This window comes from Chamaea fasciata, unplaced genomic scaffold, assembly GCF_029207755.1.
Source record: "Chamaea fasciata isolate MVZ Bird 193981 ecotype frontalis unplaced genomic scaffold, bChaFas1.0.hap1 SCAF_1, whole genome shotgun sequence".
NCBI lineage: Eukaryota > Metazoa > Chordata > Aves > Passeriformes > Sylviidae > Chamaea > Chamaea fasciata.
The window spans coordinates 131,049,955-131,077,100 of NW_027094086.1; the positions used below are offsets into that span (position 1 = coordinate 131,049,955).

The 27,146-nt window shown below is 35.9% G+C and overlaps 1 protein-coding gene across 4 annotated transcripts; it reads right to left on the bottom strand.

The window, feature by feature from the left end:
- Positions 1–27,146, bottom strand: CFAP69 (cilia and flagella associated protein 69). 4 transcript variants are annotated; one of them, XM_066197880.1, is made up of 22 exons: positions 26,095–27,146; positions 25,710–25,775; positions 24,538–24,647; positions 22,547–22,623; positions 21,678–21,776; positions 19,687–19,833; positions 19,385–19,562; positions 18,514–18,637; positions 16,468–16,516; positions 16,262–16,383; positions 15,573–15,789; positions 14,551–14,715; positions 13,193–13,311; positions 12,641–12,759; positions 11,522–11,603; positions 10,019–10,211; positions 9,360–9,497; positions 7,152–7,228; positions 5,898–6,092; positions 4,846–4,932; positions 2,955–3,059; positions 1–312 (listed from the first exon to the last, which is right to left on the bottom strand). In XM_066197880.1, exons 1-22 carry the CDS (start codon positions 26,104–26,106, stop codon positions 109–111), a joined length of 2,685 nt encoding a protein of 894 aa, XP_066053977.1. In that variant the 5' UTR covers positions 26,107–27,146; the 3' UTR covers positions 1–108. The 4 variants fall into 4 exon arrangements, with proteins under 4 accessions (XP_066053977.1, XP_066053997.1, XP_066053986.1 ...); XM_066197900.1 differs by lacking the exon at positions 5,898–6,092; XM_066197889.1 differs by lacking the exon at positions 26,095–27,146 and having other exon boundaries at positions 24,538–24,598; positions 25,710–25,748.

Genomic DNA, 27,146 nt, shown 5'->3' on the forward strand with positions numbered 1-27,146 from the left:
TTATATTAATAAAGGCAAAATATAATTTTACTCTTACAATGTTCTAAACAATTTTTAAAATCATTAAAAACAGATTTTATCTTGTATCTACATATAGGTAACTACATATTAATATAGCACTCTTTGGAACATCATCTCTTCTACAGGTACCGATTTTTTCTTGACTGAGTCCAATGTTTTATCTCTTTTGATCTTTTTGAGGGCTTCTTTACAAACAGAGGACTTTCTAAGTGCATGGTCTGTATCAGCCAGTGGCCCTCCACCATGCTGACGAGGTGCATTTTTCACAGTTACGAAGCGACCAGGTCTGACCTGAAATACAAAATAAATACATCGCTTGACTTTCATGCTAGTATTATAAATGATCAATAGCCAATCCAATATTAAAGAATTTATTTAGCAATTTCCAAAATCAATTTGAGAAAGCCACAATAAATTTCGACAACGTCGATTGAATGTTGGGTGGACAGAGGAGCAGCAGCAAGGGTGCTGTCCAACCTTGTCCACAAAGGCTGGGTCTCGGGGTGTACGGGTTTTTATACAGTTTTTCTGCCCGGAGGCAATGTCCATTGATAGTCCGAATATTCATGTATTTCTTTATTTCTGAGTGAGGTTTTGAAAGAGTTTCCTGACAGTATGAAAGGCATTCCGAGAATCCTCCTTTGGGGCGCTGATTTGATCATCCTCCCAGATCCCCCACCAAGATTGATATCAGATCTTGATTAGCCGTGGAGGTCCACCCTTGATGGATGGGCCATCTCGAGTTCAGCCTTGCCATTTCTGTTGCAAATTCTGCTATTTCACAGTTGCACAATGGACCTTGGAATTTTGGAGACGCCTTGTGCTGCTTTTGGAATCCAAACTTACAGTGACAATTTCAGATTTATAACATACAATATTTTATACACGAATTTATTCACTAGATCTACTACACTAGCATTTCAAATGAGAGGAGAGTTAAATCTTCCACTGCCTTTTGAAAATATTATTTAGGTGGTGGAGATGCCTGCTGAGGTTTCCAAGGGCCACTAAAACTATCCTTTATACTAAATTCAGAATTTGTTCCCATCAATACAAAAGAAAGGAGAGCGTGTTCTTTCAGTGGGTACTTTTATGTGCTCCGCTTTTCTGCCTTCATGTCTGATTTATGAATTGCAAAAAAAGAAAATCAAGCTTTTATCCAATAGAAGTTTGCTGTACAACGTTACTTGGATTTGTACAGGATGTCAGCCACAGTTTGTGACCTCAGAATTTCACTATACATTATTACTTATTACTTCAAATAAAACAAAACCAGGCCCTTTTTCTCTCAAAATGCAATTGCATAGAAGTACTGCTCCAGGAAATCTCCAAGACTGAAAGACACATACCCTCTCCAGATTCATTACTACTCTTTATACGGAATAGGTTGGGGTCTTGCAATAAATATCCCTGACAGCTCTGTCTTCTAATCATGACCTACTGAAAAAAAAAATGCATCTCCTTGAGTGCATGTGGCTCACATGTTTGATCACTTGACCTTGACTGGTTTGCAACAACCATTTTAGCTTAATCTTCATCTCTTCCTGCTGAAGGTATTTGGCAGAAAGGAGGGAAGGAGACTGTTGCATTAAAATAATTTTCAGCCATATCTGTCATTTGTTGTTCTCCTAAGCAATGTACCCAAGGAATGTTATATGATGTTGCTGATACACTTGTTTTCTCAATACACCTATTCTGCAAAATGGACTAACCTTTTCCTTGTTTTTACCTACAGTTATTGAAATATTAATTGTAGAACCATGAAAGTATTTTCTTATTAAATCCTCTCCCTCCAAGATATGAATATTCTTGGCTTGAGTTTCAAGCCTTTAAAATAAAATCTAACAATATATTTCTCTCCACTAACAATTTCCAGATTACTCATGCCTATATCAAAAATTTTCCGATACTTTCTGCAAAATATTGCTGTAAATGTCTCATTGTTGTTTATGCAGGTACCTAAATAATTTTTCCAGTCCACTTCATCTTGCATTCACAGATGTGTCCCTCCATATTTTTGTGAAGTTTAAGATAATGTGCAAATAATCCTAGTCCAGCATTCTGAGACAATCCTCTTGCTTTCTATTAGCTTCCTTGCTTCTCCATCACATCAAACATGAACTTCCCCTTTCTTTTTCAAGTTGTAGCCACCTTAGTTGTCATGTATTCATTCATGCCAGAGAGCCCAAAATAGAGTCCCTTCCCTTCATACTAGTTCGGAAACAGCACCTTATGTTTATTCTTCTTCATTTTTCCTCACAGGTAAGAGTAACTTACAAGCAACCAAGCAACTATCCCCCTAAAACCCTCCTTAGCTGTGATGCTTACACAGAAATAATCTAGTTAGCTCAGAAACAGTTATTGGCTAGACTGAGGATTCCCCCATGTCTTGTCAAAACTCAACATCTAAAGATGTTGTTAGGTGTGAATTAGATCTTAACAAAGGCTTTTTATTTTCTCACACTTCAGTAGTGAGATAGAAATGAGAAAAAATGTTTTCTGCAGATGCAACAAGTGGCTTATCTGCAGGCAGTCAGGAACATGTTACTGATAAAGGACACCTCTACAGATCTATCAAAGATTGCACAGATATACTCAACAATGTAAGGAGGAGGTCTTCTTGACCTCAGCAAGATTTTTATGAATGGCTGTCTCACCATGGGTACAAGTCACACAGCATAGGGCACATCTTGCCCACTCTTTTTCAGAGTAATTTTCAGATCTGAATCTCATTCTACCCAAGTGCTTGTCTACGGCTATGTCAGAATGGGAAGTGGCGATTCACAGAAGATGCAGGTTCTTTCTTATGTTGGAATTTGTCAACATAAAAATTATTAAAGAAAGTGTAAACAGCAGCATGTATACAGTCAGAACAAACCCCATACCACTTACCTATTAATGAAAATAAAACAGTGTTATTAAGGATTACTTACTGTTGTATGGAGTTTTGGAATATCAGTAGAATGTTCTGGTCTACTGTGAATCTTTGATTTAGCTCTGGAAGCCTCTATTAATGTTTCCTGAAGCACTTTTGCTTTCTAAAGATAGTCAGAAAAAAGGCAAATTGTTTTAATCTGCATTGATTGTGTCATTTGCACTTGTTTGAAAACATATAAACAACATGACAAAATAAATGAGGTTATAATTCTATTTGCCTTTAATTGTAAGTACCCTCCCCCCTGTTTTTTGACTCTTTCCTGTACTGACCACCCAAAACCAGAATCAATGGACGTGGCCCTGCAAGGGTGGGAAGGGAATCCCTGCTCGCTGTGACCTGCGGGCTGCGTTCTGAGCACTGCAGCCCTGGGTGCTGTGAGCCCTCACGGCCACAAGAGCACACTGCTGCCTCACGGTCAGCTTTCACCCCACACAGAGCACACCGCCGCTGCTCCAGGCAGACCCAGCTGCACTGAGGCATCTCGGTACAATCTCAATACATCCCAGGTGAATGACTTCACATTTTCTTTTCCTGAACTTCATGAGCTTTTGGTCAGCCCACCTGTCCAACTTCTGAATAGCAACCCGACCTCCCAGCATATGGGTTCCTTCCTCCTGCTCAGTGTCACAGAATTGCAGAATCACAGAATGATTTAGGTTGGAAGGGACCTTACAGTTAACCTAGTTCCAACTCCCATGCCGTGGGCAGGGACACCAGACCAGGCTGCCCAGAGCCCCATCCAGCCTGGTCCTAAACACTTCCAGGGATGGGGCATTCACACCTTGAACTTGATGAGGATGGATACTGATTCAATGTCCAAGTCACTAGTGAAAATGTTAAATCAACACTATATTAGCAACCCTATAATTAACTCAGAGGAATGTCACTCAAAAATGACCACTAGTTAAGCTTCAAACCCTGATCACTGTCCTTCAGAGCCCATCAGCCTAGCCAGATTTTCCCACAGCTTGTAGTCGACCTATATGTAATCTAGCCCATGCATCCCCATTTTGACTACAAGAATGCTACACAGGACCATGCTGAAAACCTTGCTAAAGCCAAGGGAATAGGCATACCCCTTCCTCTTTTTCCAGAACAAATAATTTTATCACAGAAGGCAACTATGTTGGCAAGGGATGATTCGTCCTTGATAAATGTGTGACAGTTTATACCAATCTCCTTCCCCCTCGTGTGCCTAAAACTGCTTCCCAGTGACTCAGTTAAAACTGATCAGTCTGTAGTTCTTCAGGTCCTTTTTCTGTCCTTTTTTCATTTCTAATTCTAGCATTAGGTCTAATTCTAGCATCTTTCCAAAGACCAGGGAGATGCTTGAATAGAAAGAAAATTGTTCTTCTTTGCAAGTCCTTTGGGAAAAGAAGAAAAATTAAATTTAGCTGCTAAAGTTTTAAAGTCTGATTTAATTCATTTTCCAACTTAGTCTGGTTGTCAAACCAGGACTCTAATATTTTTATGTTCTTTTGGGAAAGTGCAAATATTGCTAGAAGAAACTCCTTTCACAATAAAATATTTCCCATCTTGAAAGATGTTTGCTGTACTAAAAAAAGAAAATGAGGACTTAGAAAGTATAAAGAATGAACAGACTTGTAGTTTCAACAGTTTCAGAAGAAATACACATATATACACCCACTCCTCAATTTTAAGTGACAATGTTGATCCCCAATTTGTGATTGCAGTCAGAAGAATCAAAGATTGTATAACTTTTCCAATACATCTTACGGTTACTTCTTCTTTGTCTGTGTGAATATGAAATTTACTATCACTTCTACTTGAATAGCCTTATAATTCATTAAAAAGTGTGTTTGGAACTTCACAATTATTATAAATACACCATAATTGTAAATTTTTTGTTCCATCAGGTTTCTTACCTTCAATGCCTCATAGTTTGATGTCCGAGTCAAGAAGTTTTCCCAAGATTTATTTATCAGTTCTCTCTGTGTAAGGGTAGCTTGGATCTGTAATATAAATGAGATTTACAGCATGCAACGCAATCCTATTTCAATATCAGATATCTTCTGATTTCATTATTTGTGCAGTTTGAAAAGAATGTTCACCTATGCCCCTTTGCCTACCTTGGCTCATCCCTCTCACCTGAGATTGGACGGCAATGTTGTAGAAAAGTATTTGCCCTTTAAAAACTTCACTTATGAACTGCCCTTAAAAGCAAAGACAGGCTTACTTTGTGCAAACTAATTTTCCTCTCTTCCAACAGATATGTTGGATGAGGCCCAGCTCTTTCAGGAATATTTTCTGTATATTCTTACTCTCAAATGCTGGATAAAAGAGATAGAACCAGATCAGGTGACAAAAGTGCAGTCATCATAATGCAGGACAATCCCTTAAAAACACTAGCATGAGATTTCAGACAGCTGGACCAACTGAACTTACTTCTCAGAAAGCAGAAAAGGGTAAGACAATAGATGAGCAAAACCACAAAATATTTGCCTTATAACCAAAGCTGGAAAATGTCTATACCTTCTCATTCTCAGCATGCTGGGAAGCACAAAACCCTACTTTCTGAAGTAATAAAGGTCTGTGAATATTCAGCAAGGGAGCTTAGAAAAAAGACTTATATTTAATTTTAAGAAGCAGGTGTAGTTGTAATAAGTACTCTCTATTGTTATCTGCTACAAATGAACACCGGTGCAACTCTATAGTAAAATAATGATCATTTCTCATTGCCCCTGATGATACTGCTTCATTTTTTCATGTTGTTCTCTAAATACTGTGGAAATTATGCAAGCTGGGAGGACTGAGGTTAACCTAATTTAATTTAAAATTTTGCTGCTGAGACAAATTAAAACTTTTCAAGCAGTGTATATTTACAGGATTCTCAATATTATATAATAAGAAAATCTGCACATAAATGGACAAAAAAGCTTAGGTGGGGTTTCCTTATTTAAATACTCCTTTGTCTTACTTCTTTGTAAGTTTTTTTCTCTTCCTGGATTTTGTGGCGGAATTGTCTTTCAAGCACTTCATTCTGCAGAGCTACAACTGTTTTTCCAGTATTTTCTGACACCTTTGAAATAATTTTCAAGGTTCTCTCATCTGATGAAAGAGGCCTGAATTCTTCTTTTAGTTCTGCACATATTTCACTCCAAACCTCTCCAATCTGTGTGTGAAACATACACCACATGATTCAGTATTTATCTTATTCTTCAGTTCCAATTATTCAAAATAAAGCAACCATATCTCTCCTTATTGTTGACTTCTCAGAATTTTTATGCAAGGTTAGACTGCACTAATACTATGCCAAATTCACTCATAAGCCTCCCTAAGCCTTCCCAAGACCAAACTTGATTCAAAGAAGAGTAACAAGAATGCTGATAATTACAGAAATTCAGAAGAAATCGCTTCAAGATACCAAATTACAAGAGCGAAGTGTTGAGAGCCTACAAGAGCCTACTTCTTAAAATCTCAGATTGCAGACATTATTAGAGCAAACTGCAACATGAGCCATCAAGGGAAGCTGGAATTATCAACCAAAGACTGAGTCTTGCTATTTCCTGAACACTGCAAGCTCTCACAGACTCTGTTCCTAAGCATAAATTTATCATAAACTAAAACATCTTTTGAACAAGACAGCTCTCACAAAGCTTGTTACCCTGCTGTAGTTTCCTATAGGCACATAATTCTTAATTTTATACAGAATGGATGGATGGATGGATGGATGGATGGATGGATGGATGGATGGATGGATGGATACTGCATGTGAGGACAAAGATAGCAAAGCACAGAAGAATCATTTTAAGAATGTTGTTTTAAATGCCACTTTTAATAGTGTCCCCTAAACTGACTTTATTGCACAAGGAAACAATCCTACTCCAGTCCTTCCCCAATTTCTTACTCCTGGCACATTCCTGTCTTGATCTGGCAAACAAATAAAACTATTTTTTTCCAAGTTATTTTTAACTACCATTAGTTTCTAGTCTTATTTGCTGCATGGTCACAAACATTTGTAGCAGTCTGAAGCAAGAACATGGGGATTGCTGCAATGTTGGATGTGGGATTGTTTCTTTTGCTGGTGAATACTGGCTTTCACTGTGTGAAATTATAGGTGACTTGTGACATAAGGGACAGCTTTTGAAGGGTTGTTTGCTGTCTCCTGAGATATACTTACTATTGTTGGGAATGCAGGTACAATAGTAATATTTGCTTGAACAATACTCACTTTAAAGTCAATATAATGTTGGATAATAGCAAGTGTAACAAAATCCTTAGCAGATAAGCCAGGTAAATTTTCAAAACCTATAAGAATATTAATCACATCAGTATGATGAATTTACCTGAAAATATAATATTCTAAAAAAAGACATCTTATTTGTCATATAAACACATGCAAAATCTTCATCATACATACACCACTCAGTCACTCTTGATCCTGAGCAGGCTTTTGCTGATAAAACCCTCCTGTTTCTCCATTATACACTCTCACTGTACTAAAATCTTTACTTATGAATGGCTCTGTCAGCCTTCCAATCACTTGGTAGGCCAGGATGCTGCACTTCTGTGGTAAGGGTTTGATTTCTGTTAAAGCAGACAAACACTTGAGTCTACAGATCACAGGTTCTAGAGCAGCAGTTCAGCACATAAAGAGTTTGCTTTAACTGTGAAGTAGCCAACAGGAAAATTATACTGAAAATTATACTTTGTTCCAAAGCTGTGTAATGAGGTTGTCCCTCCATCTTGTAGATTTTTGTTTCTGGCAATAATGCGTTGAGCATCATGACTCCATCTTTTAAAAATGTTCCCAATATGTGTAAAAGAATAAGGAAGGGAAATATGGTTGCTGAGACTATGTTTCTTTTTTTTTTTTCCACACTGAATGATAATGGCACTTAATTTAAAAAAATCTAAATATAATCTATCAAATCTCTTTCTAGACTTCATATAATTTGTGTGGTAATTGGGAAAGCAGCATCTGTCTAGAGTATATTTACATCATGTTTTTAAGCTAAGGAATACCGTAAATAAAGACCATTTACCACCACTGCTTTTGTAGATCATCACATTACAGGCTGTTATGGAGCTCAAGAGTTGCTGAGAAAAGACTATAAAATATTTCTATATGTTATTATTTACTTTCAGATATTTTCAGTACGTCACAGGAGACAGTACAATATATATATCTAACATGGAAGATGTGTGTGACTATAGGAGAAAGCTGGAAGAAAATCTTATGCCTTTTTATTTTAGTAAAAAGTTCAGCTGTGATCCAACATTTAATATAATTAACACTACTAAAATTACTAAGAACCTGGGTTACAACAGAGGAGCAAGTAGCTATAGATTATTAGAGAAACTAAGGATGTTTTCAAACCAGTTCATTCTCTAGATAAAGCAGAGACTGGCTGAAGCAATCTCAGAACAATTACTGATTATTTTTGAACCTGCAGAGGATGGAAAACAAAACAAAACAAAACAAGCCTAAAAAAACACCCCTGGAACAAATAATTAGACAAATAGTGTTTATGCAGCTAAATGTTAAGAGTAAAAAAAAAAAAAAATATCCAATGTGAACTGCTGAAAATTAAGACCCAACTTTTGTCTACAGACAGAAAAAAAAATCCCATGGATGTGGAAGAATTTATCCCTTATCTTGACTCCAGTCTAGGTTTTAAGACAAGGCTATAATGAGTATGCATATTCATGTGCAAACAACAAAAAATTAAGAGGGACTGCCATACTTTGAATGAAAAGATTAAAATGCAAATTAATCTTGCTACTCTGAAAAACTACGTAAACCCACAGAATTTAGTTCAGTAAGGACAAATAGAAAATTGTAGCTGTGGGAATAGCCACCTGCACAAATCCAGGGTGGTGGATGACCATACAACATTCTAAGTTGAATGAGCAAACAATATCATGCCACTAGGAATACAGCTAGTGTTACATTTATGTCTGAATGTTTATTTACAAGATGTGTAGAGTAACATAACTCAATCTGGCTGTGAAGCTTCTGCTGGAGTGGTGTGTTCAGCTTTGGGACACTACAGACCAAGAAGAATTTGAATCAATTGGAAAGACTCCAGAAAAAAAAGAATAATTAGAGGTTATGTTAGAAAATGCAAATCAAAGAGTATATCCTTCTCAATCTAGGGAAATAAATGTAGAAGCACTAAAATATATGAAAGAGATATTGTGTGTGGAAAAATAAATTGCAGAGGATTTCAAGCATATTTTAGGTTTAGTTTTAAGAAAATTCTTCCTGATGGTAGGGGCAGCAAAGTAGTGGGGAAATCTTGAAAAAGGGACTGTGCTGAATCACAATGTTTTCTTTGACCTTGGTTTTTTTTTTATAGTGACTTTATTGATCACCAGTGAACAAGTTCAGTTTAATGACAAATATGACACTGACAAGGCAATTCATTTGTCTTACCTAGCTTGCAAAATAATGAATAAACTTTTGCTCGTATGCTCTCTGAAATTTCCATGATGGCAAAACTGGGACAGCTGGCAGGCAATGGAATGACCTTTTGCTGTTTCTGGAAGCTGGTAACAATAGGTCTCTTAGTGTCTAATAATATAAAAACACAAAACCAGAGTAGAAGAATGAAGTGGTAGTATGTTACCAAACTTACAGGAAATCCATCTTCTTTGTGGACACCACGTATATAATTTTCATTGTTTGGCCAAGAGTTTGAACATAATTTGGGTCAGGAAATTTTAATTAGCATGACAAAAAATTCGTGAGAACAGCACTCATTTTTTTACAACGTATGACAAAACACAATGCCTTTCATGGAAGAAATTAAGCAGTTTGACTATCCAGAATTAGAAAAGCTGGTTATGGTTCCATTCAATACTTGGTTTATTCCCAGCTGATTAAGAAAATGCCATATAGTGGACAGAAAAAAATGCAAATAAATGAAAAAATAAAATGAAAGTAAATGAAATGGAAAATATTTTAGGTTTGGTAAGAATTATAGTGTAAAGCTATAAATGCTGTTATTTACTGTCATCAGAACTCAGACTGCAAAAGCAAATAATGTCATTATTTTACTGGACTGGTCACAGTTCCACATGCATAAAACTTACCAACAATCCTTCCATCTTCATCACGTCTGACTCCCAAATCCAACTCCTCCTGTCTCCATAACTGTATTAGAAGGTTAGCTGCTGTTTGATCTCTCTTCCCTCGCCAGATACTCATGTGCAAAGTGGTTTTAGGGTTGTCAGAAAATTCAACCAAGATTCCAAGAATTATATTGCACAGGTTCTTTTCCTTTAACTTGGTCAAGGAAAAAGTAAAGGAAGTTTTGAACTGTTCAAAACACAGCGATGTCTACTTTCTGAGAAATTGTGTACTATGTAACTGAAAGCTTTTCATCACAAGTATTTGCACAAAATGAACGTATAAACTTGTAAATCCTTAAAGTTTCTGGAATCCTGCTACGCAAAGTTCCATAAATCAAGGAACAGCAGGGGCATGATTGTAGGATCATATAAGGCACATTCCTGTGTGTAAATTACACAGTAGGTTTTGTGTATACAGCTCCAGGATCACATGCTGGAGAATCCACTGCTACCAAGGTTTACTGTTGTAAGAAATAGACTCTGAAGGCAGAGGCTGAGCACAACCACACAGCACATCTTCTGTTTTATGGCCAGGTCTTTTGGCAGCAGCTGAGAGGAGGCAAGGGCTTCAAACTGAGAGAGGGTCAGTTTAGATTTAATATTGGGAAAAAATTCCTTACTTTGAGGCTGATGAGGGAACCTGCCCAGAGAAGCTGTGGATGTCCCAACCCTGAAGGCTGGATAGGACAGGCTGGATGTGGCTTTGAGCAACCTGATCTTGTGGAAGGTGATCCTGTCCATGGCCAGAGGTGTTGGAACTGGATCATGTTTAAGGTCCCTTCCAATTCAGGCCATTCTATGAATCTCTTATTCTGAGGGTCTGCAGCCTTGCACTGCAAGAACATCAGAGACTGACAGTACAACCAGTACGAATGAGGAGTGAATGAACCGAGGAAGGTGTGGTTTTATTTTGTAAGAGGTGAAATGTCTGGGCCAGCTCTATGTCCAAGATCCACAGAAGTAGCTCTACACACAAGACACATATACAAAGTAACTTCAAACATAAAAACTGTTAAAGCCATCAAGTGCTCTTACTAACTTCAATGTGAAGAACTGAAGCACTTTTCTAAAAAGAGATGTGATTTGAAGTAAGAACATTGTTTGGGGTTTTTTTTTCAGAAGCAGTATGATTTTGTTAAATTAAAAACTCCCTCTGTCCAATATGTATGAAAAAGAAAAAAGAGAAAAGAAAAAAGATACAGTGAAAACCTATCCAATAATTTCTGAGCAGATATCTCAGCCTGTCCATAGAATAAAATATACTGGTGGGTTTTTTTGTTTGATTGTGGGGGCTTTTTTTGTTTGTTTTTTGGTTTTGATGGGGTTTTCTGATTTTTTGTTTTTTTAAAGTATTATTATTTTTATTATACCAGTCTTAGGAGATACTGCAACAAAAATAATGCAATTTTCCATGTTGTTTTCCTACTCTGTCAAGTCTACAAAACCAATAATAAAAATACCTACTGCCAACAAATCCAGAAGGAGAAAAATGCCCTGTTTTTCAATAAAACTGTCCTCTGCAATGTAACATCCAACGACACAGGACCTTAAACAGAAATAATTTCACTTATGTAGAAACACTTTTATGCTTCTGAACATTCTACAATCATCTCATTTATTTTGCTGAATTGCATACTATTTGGTATGCAATATGCACTATGCTTCACACCTTCAGGGAGAAGAAAAATCATGTTTCACGTGTCTTTTCATTTACACCTATAACTAAATATACCCTGCTTGACTGCTCTTTCTTCATCTGCAGGTGGCACACCTTCCTTGAAGCAGCCTAAGAAATTTGGCAGGCTATCAATGAATTGGAGTACGTATTTGAACTGAAACTAACTCATTTACTGAGTTTAAAATTTAACCAGGTCATGTCCCTAATCTGATTTATTGTAGGGCTGTGTGAATATTTCTGCCAGCAAAATCAAGGGGGTGAGTTAAGCAAGAATTTTTTTGGCAACAGTTTGCTTCTCCCAGATTTATATCATCATAAAGCCAGCATTCATGTTGCTGTTCCTTCTTTATTTCCTCCGCTATGGTCATTAACAGAGAAACTCAAGAGATGTTCTGTACCAGTATTTTCTCCCAGCAAACATATTCGATTTTTAATGTATTTATCAACCTCTGCTTTAAAACAAATAGGTTTTTTTTTCCTCCTATATATTGGCAATCTTTAAAATATTTCTAGCCCAATATAGCCAGTTCACAAACAACTCTTATGCTTACACAGTTTTTGGCTAATTTTGGTCTATTCTTGCCTGTTGTTTACTTCTCTAAAGTTATTTACTGACTCTAACCATATGCCTCTCTTAGAAAGCCTTGAGTGACTCTGCATGTCAGGAGGTCATTCTGTGTGGGGAGTGAGGTTGTCACACTGAATCCATATTTAGAAAATCTTACATGCAGTATATTCCATTTCTTTTGCCTCATTTTTAATTAGTCAAATTTTATGAAGAAGTTTTATACACTGTAAACAGAAGAAAGGTCTACACGTGCAGAGAAAGGTCATAGCACTGCAGACCTAAAAAATACAAGACTTGACATTTTTCTGAGTTACTGCTGCTAAAATACTTCACTAACCACAAGCAGTCGAGTGCACTGAGGAGGAGACAGTTGTGGCCTAATCCACTATATAACTTCCTTGGATCCATCTTGAAGAATTGGATAAGTATACCAGTTCCTTCATAGCTGAAGAGTTCCTATTGAAATGTTAATTAAAGCAATGTTTCTTAAGCAATATTTACTAAATTTAAACAAGTAAGAAAATACAATGGAAAATGGGAAATGTAAATATTTATATTGTATAACATAACATTTGGTCCACTTGTTGGAGCAGAATATACACATAGGAAAAGAGATTTTCAGTTTTTCCAAAGTGCTAAGTCATTTCTTAACACACTTTCATATATCGATTTCAAAATAATGTAAATAAACAATCAAATAAGTTCAACACTTTCTAGTGGATTTCTGAGTGTTTTTGTATTTTAGCTGTGTAAATAAACATGACTTGTTAACAATGAACTACAGTTAACACCTACTTTTCAATTAAAACACAAAAGTGCAGTGTCCCTTAAAAGAAAATATAATATCTTTTGACATTTTCCCCACAGTATAAGGTAGAAGGATACATACCTTTCTGTGGACATCATTTTCACAGAGAACAGACAAAATAAATAATACATCAGCTTGGATTTCCAGTAGAAGGGTATCTTCTTTTTCTTTAGATATGTCTGCTGCATACTTTAGGATGTCTGTAAATGGATATATTTTATCTATATGAATGCTCCTATACACAAGTCAAAATTCTATTACAGCTACTACTTTTTAAAAATCTCAAATTCACATGAAAGGATTTATAAAGTAAGTTCAGTTTTGTCTCCTGTGTTTTAATAACAGCTTCCAGAAGTGCAGCACTCTGATGCTGCAGTTTCATGGCCTTTACTCTTGGTGACAGATAATGACTTCTCCCTTGTTCAGACTCTGTGCTGCCCCTTATATTGTGTCAGTGCAAGGAATTCAGGGAATTGATGTGAATTAAGGAGCTCTTAGAAAAAGACAACAAATTGGCTGGTTTGTGCTACTCCGCAGCTTCACAAATGTTTGAACTGACAGTGGAAATGTGGGAAAGACATGAATTACCACCATTGCTGAGAAAATCAGCCTTGGAATCACTGTGTGGAAGAGGTCATTCATACACAAAACTCCCCTAGAGTAAGAAAAGTGACTTTATTCTGACATGTAAGGTATAGTATTAATTTTGCTTTTTTTTTTAAAAGCTGTAGGTTTCCACAGAGTTTTCACTGGAGTTAAAGTGAGGCTATAAAATACTTCATTTCTAAGCTTATTATTAGAATATACTCTTTGAATTCCAAAGCATCTTTCCTGTTTTGTTTCCTTCTTTTCTTACAATGAGAGAAAGAAAACTTTCTCTCATTGTAAGAAAAGAACTTAAACCAGTTTGTTTTGGAACTTAAACCAAAATTTAACAGTAGGTATGTGCTACTAAACAAGAAATACTCTAAAACTGCAGAAGCAGAGATTAAGCAGTTTTATTCTGCTTTTTTTTTCTTCACATTGTTCATATAAAGGCACCTTGTTATTAGTTTTGTTCTATGCTAAAGAAGAGCTGTGGAAAGCAACACTGTTATAGACCTAGATGGAAAAATACTCATGGGCTGGAGTTCCTGGGGACTGCCACAATGAAAACAAGATCTACCAAATGCAGTGAGAAGCGGCAGCTTTTGCTCTGAAATTAAACATCTGGATTTTAAAACTGTCTGTTTGCTTAACTCATTCAGTGTGTATTGAAATGGGGAAAAAAAATGAACATCAAATCAGTTACATCTTGGATTAACTGGTAGAGGTTTTTTTAGTTTTTCAGCAGTCAAAGGAATGACACACTAAAACCACAGCACACAAAAACGTGTGAATCTTCTTAGTGTCAACACAAATGCAATAATTAAAGAACAGCAATACAAATGATGCTTTACCCAGCAGCTGCCTAATTGCTCCCTGGTCACACAAGTTAATGCTCACAGCATCATCATAAAGGGCCACAGCAGATCTCAGCACTCTGAGGCTGTAGCGCATTTGTGCAAGTTTGTTGCCACGACCACCTGTTCCATGGAAACTGTTACCTCGACCAAAGAAAGGATCTGTGGAGCAATCACAACAAATACTCATTTTGGCAGACAATCTATGTTCAGAATTATGTGCTCAGGAAAAATAAAAACAAAACCAAAAACACCCAACAACCCCAAAACACAACAAAAACCCCCAAACCCTGTTGAAATTAGAAATGATTCTTGTTTAAAATCATCTAGTAATAAGCCTTTCTGTGTAGGGTTATACTTTTTACATGCATAAAAAAGGGGTTTTTTTTGTGAACATTTAAAATTATTATACATTTTTTAACCTTACTAGGTTTATGAGCAGTTTTGCAAACTCAAAACATTTTATGTTTAGCATGACATTTAATATCAACCTTTTGATCTCCATTCAACCCCCAAAAAATTTCTTCCTAGGAAGACGTACCAATTTCATGATGAAAAATATCTATCCTTAGAAATCTGGGCAACAAAACTGAGTGCACTTAGTCATCTTTTTGCTTAGCCCACGCTCTTATCTGATGCCCAGAAGCCAGCTTTAGTCTGGAACCTGTCTCACTATGCACAACTCTGAGTTAACATGTCCTTTTTCATTGCAGGAATAATTGCTTGGACTTCTTGCCACAAGGGAAGGGTGCGGCTCACTTAAAACACAAGTAGAGGTGTTTGTCTGAAGGAATATCAATATAGTGGTACACAAAGAAAGGGGCACCAAGTTATCCTTCAGTAGAAAAAAAAAAAGGATGGTTGGTTGTTTTTTGGAAACATTGGTTTCCTAGGTGACCTATGACAAAGAATCATTCTAACATCATGAGTTTTACATTTTCCTTTCCTGTCAAAGAAAGGAGGTTCAGTTGAACTGTTTTGATGTTACCTGTGTGTGAAAGCCATGAGTACCCACTGACCTTGGCCTATACACCATTCTAGAAACACAAGGAGAAGAGTATTTGCTTGGCAGGACAAATATTTATCAACTAACACAGGAACCACAGAAGCTAAAACAGCAATTGCTTGAAGCTGTAATTCTTCATATTGGGTAGCAGACCAGCCAGGAGATCCAAGGTTTTGATTTCGTTTTACATAATAAAGCAAAGCTGGCATCACATGATTTTCACTGAAGAGCTGCAGAGTCCAGACAAAGAAAAAGAGAGACAGTTTACAGGTTCTACATGCAAACAAGAAAAATCGAAAGGATGGGTCAACTTTATCTGTCCTACACTAACAAAACTATTCATTTATTGAGAAACTATGTCATGAACATTACAAGTACAGGCAAAATCTTGTTATGTTCTTTAGCTTTCCCAGACTGTGATTTGCTAAATTTTATTATGTTCTTCAGGTGTATTTCAACAATGTTCTACCACTTGTCAGCAATTTTCCTAGCATGGTCTAAGTCTGTAACTTTCTAAAGTAGAAATTGTATGCTGCTTTTCAACAGCAGGGCTGGGTCTGGAGCTATGTATGAATTCTTGATTTGGATAACAGATAATTGATAATTTCAGTGTACTGGACTATGGCAGATGGACAGATAAGTAATATTCTCTGTCTTTTTTTTTTTTTTTTCTCTTATTATTTCTGTTCTGTTGCAACTTACCTGTGCAGCAGATGGGTCTTTAGATAAGAGTCTGATTACATTAAACAGTAGCTTCTTCATCTCAAAATCCTCATATGAGTAAGTAAATTTAAAACCTTTTACCAAGGGATTGGAAAGTTTAACTATGAAGGAAATGGTAGAGAAGTTACAAAAAAATCATAATTAAAAGCAAAAATTATGTAATTATGCAGCATGGAATCTCTTACCTTCAGTAAATGTTGCAAGTACGATCAAGAGCTCTGCAAATCCACTTTCCTAACAGGCATTCAAAAAACATACATTAATTAAATTAAATTGCAGTGAAATTAAGGTTTATGATTTAATTTTTGTTTGACATTTTTCTTCAGAACACAGAATTTAATGTATCCTATGGCAGAATAAACAGAATTTTATCAAAGAAGAGAACAACCATTTGGACATTATACAACAATAACTAAGGGTTATTGTCAAATCCAAAAGTCCTAAGGGTACAATTGTTAAACCCATCTCTCATTCAGTACAAGTCTGAACTTCTGTGGGGAAGTTGCAAACACAAGTATTTACTACTATAATCTAACACAAGAAAACCATATTCTCAGTCCTCTTAGAGCTGTGTTTTTTAAATTGCACTTGGTCATGTTTTTTCATCAGGGTCATCAGTACATATAATTTTGTTGCACCAATATTACCATTCCAATGCACTTCAAGTTCAGTGCGTTTACAAGTAAACATAAGAAAACTGCATGTTTGGGCAAGAGAAATTTACCAATATCACATTTGAAAACCTCAGAAAATAAAATCTTGTAAATCATTGCTCCTAGAGAGCTAAAAGAAAGACAATAATGTCTAATATAACTGTGGATAGGACCAAAGCCAGGAGGTGTCTATGCAGCACATTAGAGACAAAAGAGTTTTGTTTCTGAGGTAGGCAATTAGAAGTTTTGTTCTAACACAGAGATAATATTTAATATCATTATGAACTTCATGTATATTTTACAGTTTGCTTGTGGTGAGAAAACTTTTCCTTTTCAAAGGCGCAGACTCTTGTACTGATTTGTGAACTATGTGAAATAAAAGACTGACTTTTCTGAAGTTGCTTGGAAAGTATATTAAGAAAAAAGGGAAGAGTCTGAAGCAAATTGCTCTAGTATTACCTATAAGGCAGGACTAAATGGTAATGTTAATGTTTTTTTCTACCTGACATTTATACCTTGTAAAATCTCTAGGCAGGCTGAGAGTAAAGAACCTAAATTAAATTGTTTTAATATTTTCTTTGCATAGAAACACTTTTTCTTCCTTTTAGTATGAGGAATTAAAAATACATATCTGGTTCACTTATTTTGTGGGAATAAAATGCCCTGTTTCTACAGCCAGATAATCAATTTGAGTGTTTTAGATATCCAATATGTTGCTGCAATAGTATAACAGACATTTCATACTAGTTGGTGTTAAATGAAAAGCTTGAATGAAATGTATGTAATCTTCATTTAGTAATACAGCCACTTGGAAAACTTCCAGAGGAAAGTAATATTTTCCTGAACAGCCAACAGATCCACAGGCATATGACTGCTTAATTATTCAGTATGTTTGTCACAACTTCATTTGAAGTTGTAAATCTCAACTATAAAACAAGAGACTAAAGCAATATTAATGTCTATAAAAAGTTAATTTCTCTGCAGGTTTCTCATAAAAATTCTGGAATATTACAAAAGAATAAGTCATCTACATTTCAGGCAAGTCATGGTAGTGCATTATGAGACGTAGTCTTTAAAAGAATTTATGTGCCTCTTACTGGATCTAAGTAATTATTTTCTCAAAATCTTACTTAGAGCTCCTGAGCTGATTTTTGGATACCCTTCTTGTTCCCAGTTATGAGGTACACATTGAATTTGGGTCATTTGAAAATAGCCTGCATCTTCAAGCAACAAATGAGATTTAGTGCAAAACTCATTATAGAAAAATGGCACATTCAAGAATCCATACAAGAATACAAGAATTAACAATAAATTCTGCACATAAATAATGTTAATGTGATTTTAAACAAGGTTGATGCTAGTATTCTGGGCTAATGACATACAGATTTTAAGTCTCTTTGAGGTAAAGACAATTGCAGAAAGAAAAAATGTTTTCTTGCTCAGCAAATCCAAGAAAGAAAAAGAGCACTGGAGACACAGTAGAAAAAAAAATATTAGAACCCTAATGGGGAAGAATACCAAGCCTGTAAAAGCAAAGGAGAAGCTATTAGTCTCTGGAATACAACTCTAAATACTTACAATCATAGGTACTGCAGAGTTTTCAGCTAGTAATGTGGCAATCACCAAGAGGTCATTCCGGAGCTGATGATCGCAGTGATGGAAGCCACCCGTGAGAAGTTCTAAAAATGCTTCTTTCAAAGCCCTTGAAAGAAAATGAAATGCATTTTACATTTTCCTTTGATATTTTAATGTTGGACAGCACTATGTATATGAACCCTCATTCAGCAACATACTTTTCAAAGCCTTAGGGTTTAACTGCAAGAGAAGTAACTTAAAACTTTATCATGAAGTGGATTCTTTTGGGTACCACTAGACATCCAATTCAGTCACAGATGCAAGATGCATGTATTAAAAATGGCATCTTCCACTGTTTGTGTTATAATTAATTAATACAAAGACACGGTATTTACTTAAATGTGGAACTGGACATTGCTGAATGATTATTGAGAAGAAATAGTCTAATCTTAAATAGTTAAAACAACCTAACTCACTAAGGAAGAACCTGTTATTTACTCCAGCAGAGGATCTAAAAATAAACCTTGTATATCATGGCATAGAAATTCCTAGTAATTTTGAAACATCAGCATTTCAACAGTGAAGGAATACTGTCCTGTTGAGCCTAACATGGGAGTTTGAAAATGCTGCAATTAACTCTTTTATGGTACAAAGCAATAGATAGAGCTATTCCTGCACTATGCAGCAGAGATCCTTGTTCTTGCCCTGTAATAGCAACAACTGTGTTAATACTGAAAACTTAATGAGGATGTAATCAGAGACCCATTTGCATTTCTCTCAGGTAATTTCAAACAACATGCTACACAACAGAATGCCTTAGATGCCTCAAAAATTACAAAATTAATTCATAAAACTGTGTACTCCCTGTACTTACTGTACACATTCCAAGCTCCTGAGCTGATTAACAACTTCTTCTTTTGAGGCATTTTCTAGCAGGTTCCATAGGATTTCTGAGGAACGGAACACCAGCTGTCCTGAGGGATCAGCACCATTTAGATACAAACAAAACCTGCTGGCTGCTTGGGCCTTCACCATTTGTCTACAGTTTTTCCCTGGAATTATGTAAATTGGAGTAATTAATTGTCTATAGGTCAGTAACTGTTTCAGGCATGGTCACAGAACAAATTATCTAAGATCAGTGGTAATGAGATTATTGAAAGAACTGTTTGTACTAACCAGAGGTGGAAAGATGCTGGAGAGCTTTAAGAACCCACAACTTCTCAAGAAGTTGATTTTCAACTAATGCTAGTGACAAAACAAGAGCTTCTGCTAATCCTTCTTCAGCCATCTGGATTTTATAGTTTGCACTTGTTGGCTGGTAACCTGTACATAAAGTAGTTTTAGTTATAATGCAGTAAATACTCAGAATTTTGATTACTTCATAAAATGTTCATCTTTTCTCAAGGAAAGATTGAAAATCAAGTACCATATTTCAAGCAGTTAAGTTAAAATATCCAGTACACAAGAGCTGCTCTTCTTATATCTGAATGGTGTCTAAAACATATCCAACAGATTCACCCTCAAGCAGACTTCAGTGCTCTAAAACCAAATTAATTGCTGCTTAGAATTTAGACAATGAAAGCAAAAGCAAGATTACAGAAGTGAAAAACTTACTTCAGTCATCAGTAAGTTCCTAGTGCACAACCCAGTTCTCTTCAGTAGCCTGTTCACTAGAGAATTATTGCATTCTATCATCATATTACTGAAAATAGGTGAATCCAAAGTTTGATTTACAAGCCTGACTTTCTAGTGTGTCCCTGTTTTTACTTTTGTCCATGCATATGCAACTCTGTATTTCATTACTGAATTATGGGGAAGGTGAAGCATAATGTATTTATATTTATTTTTATATTATGATAACCCATGATAGCAATTTTTATCTTAAGCAGCTTAAATATATATATGTTTTTGTATATATACACACACATATATATACACATATCTGACATATGTCAAATGTCAGAAAGTACAAGAGTGATAAATACAGATAATGCACATGCTGAAATGAGGTTTAACTAAGCACACAGTCTGATAGGCTCCAAGTAGATATTACTTTATAGATAAGAGAACTCTGAAGGGTCAAACTTTGGCAAGATTTACATATATGCTTAGCAATTAAATATATGACTTTAAAAAAATCAGACTGAAACACAGTCTTCATTTCAAGATAACATATCTTATTTTCTAATTTGGAAGAAGAACAATAAAATTTTTCAATAACCTGATGGAATTATTTACAGATACAGAACTAAATGCACACATAGCTACTTGCAGGATGTGAGTCTTGTTTGTAAGGTAAAAATAGATTTGGATGCTTTCATATTTCTAGAATTTTGAAAGGGCTGTAGTAGCAGCAGCTTCTTTAGGCCTCCTAAAATAAATGAAAACCTGTCAAAGGGCACAGGACTAATGCCACACTGCAGGAACACAGCAGGGGAGCACACTGACATCAAGCATGCCCCTTGACCTGCACTCTTGACCCACATTGTGGCAATATTCACTTAAGGTTGGCTGCCTATAAATCCAGTGCTGTCTCAGAGCACGTGGTGCTGTGCCCCTCTGGGAGGGGATCCATGACTGACTTCACCTGACAACAGTTTCTGGCACCATCGTAAGAGTCCAAGGAATTATATAATAGAGGATTCTGATCATCCCCGAGTTCATGCATAGCCTCCTTCTGCACAGACAAGTCACATGATTTATTCAAACCTATGCTCAAATGTGTCCATAAAATATGAACTCAATCAAATTTAGATAGGTTCAGATCTATTCCTCACAGCACAAGTGAAACCAGAGCTGCTTCTCCCCAGGCTACATATAAAAAGCTGAAAATTACATTTCCCTTCTTATAATTCTGATCCTAACTGCTTTTTTTTTCCCCTCCATTACCCACATTTCAGAGATCTTGTTTCACTTCAAATTTTCTGGATGTTATTTAATGTTAATTCCATAAGTGTAATAACTAATTCCTTGTACATTGATGAACTTATTTCAGATTTATAATATGCACCTCTATAAAAACATGTTAATTGCAAATTTGCCAATGTTACATATTTAATATATGAGATACAGTAACCATAGTTATAAAGTAAAATTAATCGATAGCTAATTAAAAGAGGCATTTCAAAGTAGTTGGGATCATTAAAAAATAAAATACTGTGCTTTACCTGAAAGTAGTTTTCCTGGTAGCTCCATATTATAAAAGCTAACAATACTCTTACAGATTTGTATTTTAACTTGAGAGCTTGGCACCCTCATCAAGTAACCTGTCAGAAAAAGAAATAAATGTAATTAACAGACATTATAACTTGTTTAGAAAGTATTCTTAACACAGCATTCTTCTTTTTACAGCACTTAGTATTTCCTTTGGTCATATCCCATACAAATCTGTAATTTCAAGCAAAGTTTCATGATTAAATACTCAAGAGACAGAGACTCCCACACTGGAGAGGACAAAGGCATCTTAGAAGAGTAGCATAAATTTAATCAAAAAGTTACCTTGCCTGCTTTATGGCTACAGACACTTATAAGACACTGGATGTTATACCAGGAGTTGTGGAATTCTGAGGAAAGCTACTAAGTTACTACACTAAGCTGTTGTCATCACTACCATGTCATTAGACACTCTACTTCTAAGCAGAAATGATATGAAATAAAGGGAGCATAGAATCAAGAAGGATCCATGATCCTCCACCTCAGGTTTCAGTGCTTGCAGTGATACCCGCCATTTCTCAGATCAAAATGAAATGAAACAGGCTATATGCACATTTACTTCTTCATCTGTACTGATAATGTTTTCTTGCATAGCTTTTGACATTGGCAAATAGGTAATTCTGCTAGCCGATCTGAAGGTTAGCTGCAGAGCAAAGTGAAAATAATTTCTAATACTAAAAAGGACAGAGGATTGAATGAATAATTTAAAGAAATTATCTACGTTGACTAAGGAGTAACAATAAATTAAAATCACGCTAATAATACAGTTGATTTTATTGTGGCATAATAATAATTTTATTGTGGTGTATCAGGTTACACTCACCCAGTTGTGCAATGGATTGTGAAACTTCAACGGAATAGTTTTGTTCATCAGATGATTTCTTTTTGTGAAAAGGTAACCTGCGAAATGAAATTTAAAAATACTACACCTATGTTTTAATCAAGTCACCAGAAAAGTTCAGTAGCTCTTCTCTTCTTCCTTGATAATTTTTTCAGATAAGGGCACCTTTTCTAGGATGAATGCATTCTTTGCAATGCTGATTCTACACTGAAAGCTTCATAATCTGCAATTACGTGTTGGCAATCAGTGGTACATGTTCATAGATAATATTTTCATAATTCAAATATGATGCAACCAGACATGCTGAATAAACAAATGTCATTTAAATGTGAAGAATAAATCCTACAACCTAGACACTATCCGGTTATTACAGATCTAGGCTATGTACAAGCACGTGCAGAGCTGGAAAAAAGGGATCATACCTCTGGGCAAGACCTCTTAAAATGGATAAAAGTAAACCAAATAAACTGACTCAAATAGCACAACAACAAAGTTGTTTTTGAAACGAGGATATTTTAAAATACTCAGTAACACATTCAAAATACTCAGATATGATAAACATGTAAATGCTAAAAACTGTCTAACAGTAAACATTATAATATTATAATATTATGCTAAGGTCTCTGCAGTACATACTGTAGAACTAGCTTTCTGGTAGGTTTACCTCTGTTAACACTGCCAGAGAGAAAAAAAAAGGAGAGAGCAAACAATGGAAGAAATGTTGGGGGATGCAGGGGAGGGAGAAAAAAGACATTGAAAAAAAAAGTGGGGAGAAGACAGGTAAACAGAAGCAGTTACGGAAGAGTGGAATATTTTACTGGAGAAATTAATGTATCTGAAACTGAATTCTAAAACAAACTAGTCCCTGCTGCTGGTTAAAGGCTGCTCTGTCATATGAAGTAGTAGTGAATTGTGGTGGAATTTCCACAGTACAGAAATTAAAGCAAAATTCAAGGGCACAATTTTCTAAACTATCCTCATTGCAGAAACCACAATTAGTGCTGAACTGCTCTAAAAGAGGAAAAGTCTCACAGCTACATTTTATCGACTTTAAGCACTCATTCTCAGTTTTGTCAGCTTCTAGCAAACACCAAAGAAAATTAAACTCCATGATGTACCTCCTCATTCCCCACTGTGTGGCAGCAAAGAAAAGCAGTACAACTGAGGGTGCTTAGGGAATGAAAAGATTCAGCTGAGAAGTTGTGTGTTTCTTAAACCTAACAGCTGAGAGGAAGCTATGTAAAAATGTATCTGAATGTCTGTTTTACTATGCCACTAGTTTTCTATCTGGCTGTTGGTTTTTTTCCTTCCTTATTCTCCTCAAATGAAATACAGGAGTAACTGTAGCTATAAGCATACCATAAATAACTTAACTACTGAAAAGTGTGGATAACACCTAAGTTCTTTTCTACAGATTACTTAAAATACATTATGACAATAAAGATGCACAAAAGTTCATGCAATACATTTTAAAAGTAAATATAAATCCTAACTCCTGTTGAGGCTCATTCTCTTCTGCAATATAGTTTGTCATTTTGAAATGCTTACCTTCAGGTATTAGTGTCTTTGTGACACCCTAAGTTTTTAAACTCACTTAAGAGCTTGTCTGAAACAGCAAAACACATCTCAGTACCACTTAGCTGCTGAATCTTTTGAGGTCAGCAGTCCCAGATTGACTTAGGCAGTAAGAGACCTTGGGGAACCTTGCTTCCAAGCAAGCCAGGGCCAATTCACAGTGTTGAATTATGCAACATGTAACTGCACAGATACTGAACTGTTAAAATAGGTTCCTCATTCACCTCACCAGAGACTGGACACAAATAAAAGAAAAGGAAGCATGATACAATGGATACCTTGCAGATACAGGTGCTTTGTAGATAAATGCTGTACGGATATGTCAGGAGCCTTAGAAAAAGTATAAGCCTGTTTATAAGCAGTATTTAAATCTCTAAAAGAGGGGCTGAGGTACTTACCCAAACAATTTAATAAGTTCACATAAAGGCTCCGTAAAAGCTTCCTGTTCATTCATTTTTTCTGCACACAGGTTAAGAATTTTGGTAATTTGTGCTACATTCTTAAGGGGCTTTTAATGTGAAATTAAGGAAATCAGATCACCCGTACCATTACGAATCAGAAGAAAAAGCCGAAAACTGTGCTCGCCACACTTCAAAGATACAACCAAGAAAAATATAAGCCTAATGTTTACAAAGTTAGGTCTCTAAGAAAGTATGTGAGTCAATACTTAGGCTTTTTGAAGCAGCCTTACTTTTACACAAGTACAACTTTTGCAAAACTGATTTAGGTGTCTTCTGAGCTGAACTCACTGGAAGCTCAGTATCAAATTTCTAAAAAAGGAGGATGAAAAGTTTTTACATCACAGTGTCAGATTTACCTATATAAGTTCTGAGACAGCCTTGTGATATTTAAATTGTTTTCTCCTCTAGTCCCAAGTGACTAACTGAAACTTGAAAAACAGGACCCAAATACATATTGAGATTATTTAATTTAGGGTAGAGGTGCAAAACCAAAATTGAACAGAGAACTGAGACTGAGAAGTTACGACCAATCCACTGACTCACAGAAACTGCCTTTAAGTGCACAACTCAGTTGTAATGTTATGCCTTAAATCACTGTGCAATTATCTGAACCGTATGAAATTAATCACATTTTCCACATGCCAACACCCTCCTCAGTGTTTCTCAGTATTGGAACCTTTCAGTTTGTACTGTAAATATGAAAAAAAGTTTCAGATAAATTAGTCTGATTTCATTTTTCTTTAAAATACCTCCTTACTGGAAGTCTATTTTTTCTTGCTATTTTAACAGCTGTTTCTTAAGTGGTAATTACTGTGCTTTTCTATTCTGAGTTTAAAGTACACCAGTTACATTTTGGACACTTTCAGCCACTATATAGGTGAGAACCCTCTATTGAATTTTGTGACAAATGAATCTAATATTCAAGAATCTTGCCAACCTGTCAACTCTGGCTGTGTGCACACAAGGAGGTCAGTAATGAGAATGTATATGATCATCCCTATTCTCCGTGTGGAAGCACAGTACAGCATCAAGTACTTTGCTGAAAAGTCAGACTATTACCATACATAAAACACCATGACTTCAAAATTCTAGAGTAACAAAAAGGATACAAGTCCATTTTCAAAATGCTTGACTACCTTCTTGAGAGTTTTCAGCTGCTCTTTTTCCAAATCTTTCTTAAGTAAAAGAATGAAAAGCAGGTTTTAATTGCAGTTTGCCCTAGAACCTTAAACTATTATGTTTATCCCCTTTTAAGTTTAAATGAAAGTGGAAACCAGATTTAAAAGTTTACAAGACACAATGAAATTCTCCAAGTGCTTTGAAGCAGGATTAACTCCATGATGAAGCCTCATTTCTAAGTACGAAGTCTGTTCTCTTGTAACTGAAGAGGCTTTCAAAAACTCCTGTTCAAACATGTGGACTCCTTCTCTTAAATTCTATGTGATTCTTTGTAAAGAAACTAATAAAACCAAACCTATGTCACACACAACATACATGTGAAAGCATGTAGATCTAAGTGGCGTAGCATGCTCTGCACCACTTGGAAACAGCCTTCAAAGCTGGAAACAATTTTGTAGTGAGGATATGTCAGGCTGTGTCAGTGATGCAGAGTGCTCATTTTAGCTCTCCTGAGCACCTGCAACTTGAGAAAGGCCAGGAAGTTGTTTCAGGAGTCTACAAGCCCAGAATCCTATAGGCATTTTATCATACATCATATGCTCTCTACAGAAGCAGTAAACAATATCATCTGGCACCTTTTTCTTCAGTCAGTAAATTTACTATCACCTCTGTATTAAAAAAGGGAAGAGGGGAAGATATAACTACTTCTCTGTGGGGCATTAATTTAAAATGTGTTAGGTTAATCAGGTCCTTGTTTAAGAGCATCAATTATCCATATTTTGGATCAAAATTATTCGATGGCTTAGTGAATTTAATCTGCCAAATCATCTTGTGGAGACTAAAAATCATCTGTGAAAGCCCATGAGATGATGCTTCTCCTGTGTGCATAGGTAGTTGGATTCTTCAACATTGACCTTTGCGTATTTCTCCTTCATTTAAAATCACCTCCCTGAAGAAATGTTAGCAGTTAACTCGGGCAATTACATAAATCTATGACGTACTTTCAATAAGGTTGTAGCGTATATCTATTTCCCAGTTGTAGGTTTCATTACTCTAAAATTCTCAAATATGCTAGAAATTCTGCATATTTGTCTTATTTTAAGTTCCCGTGTGATCTTCTCTTTATCCTCTACATATTTTTTTAATATAAACCCACAATTCACACTTTTTTTTAAACAACGATCATCTTTTGAAGCATTCAAATACCAGAAGAAATACTAATCTTTGTGCTGTGTAGCTCCAGCCACCTGTGCTGGATGTAATAAACGCACCTGACTTTATTCAGGGAGGGTGCTAAAGTAACTGTATAAAACACTTGTCAAAGCCCCATCACCACCTGTGTAACTGAGATAGCGAGATACCAGGATTACTTACTGAGCCCGAACCTTTGAGCAGTGTGATGACGTGATTCAAATCCACTGATCTCA

Coding starts and splice junctions, on each gene's coding strand:
- CFAP69 (XM_066197880.1), bottom strand. Junction 19,834..21,677: donor ACCAGGAAAACTACTTTCAG/GTAAAGCACAGT, acceptor CTTTATGTACAG/GTTACCAGCCAACAAGTGCA. Junction 9,498..10,018: donor TGAAGATGGAAGGATTGTTG/GTAAGTTTTATG, acceptor TTATATTATTAG/ACACTAAGAGACCTATTGTT.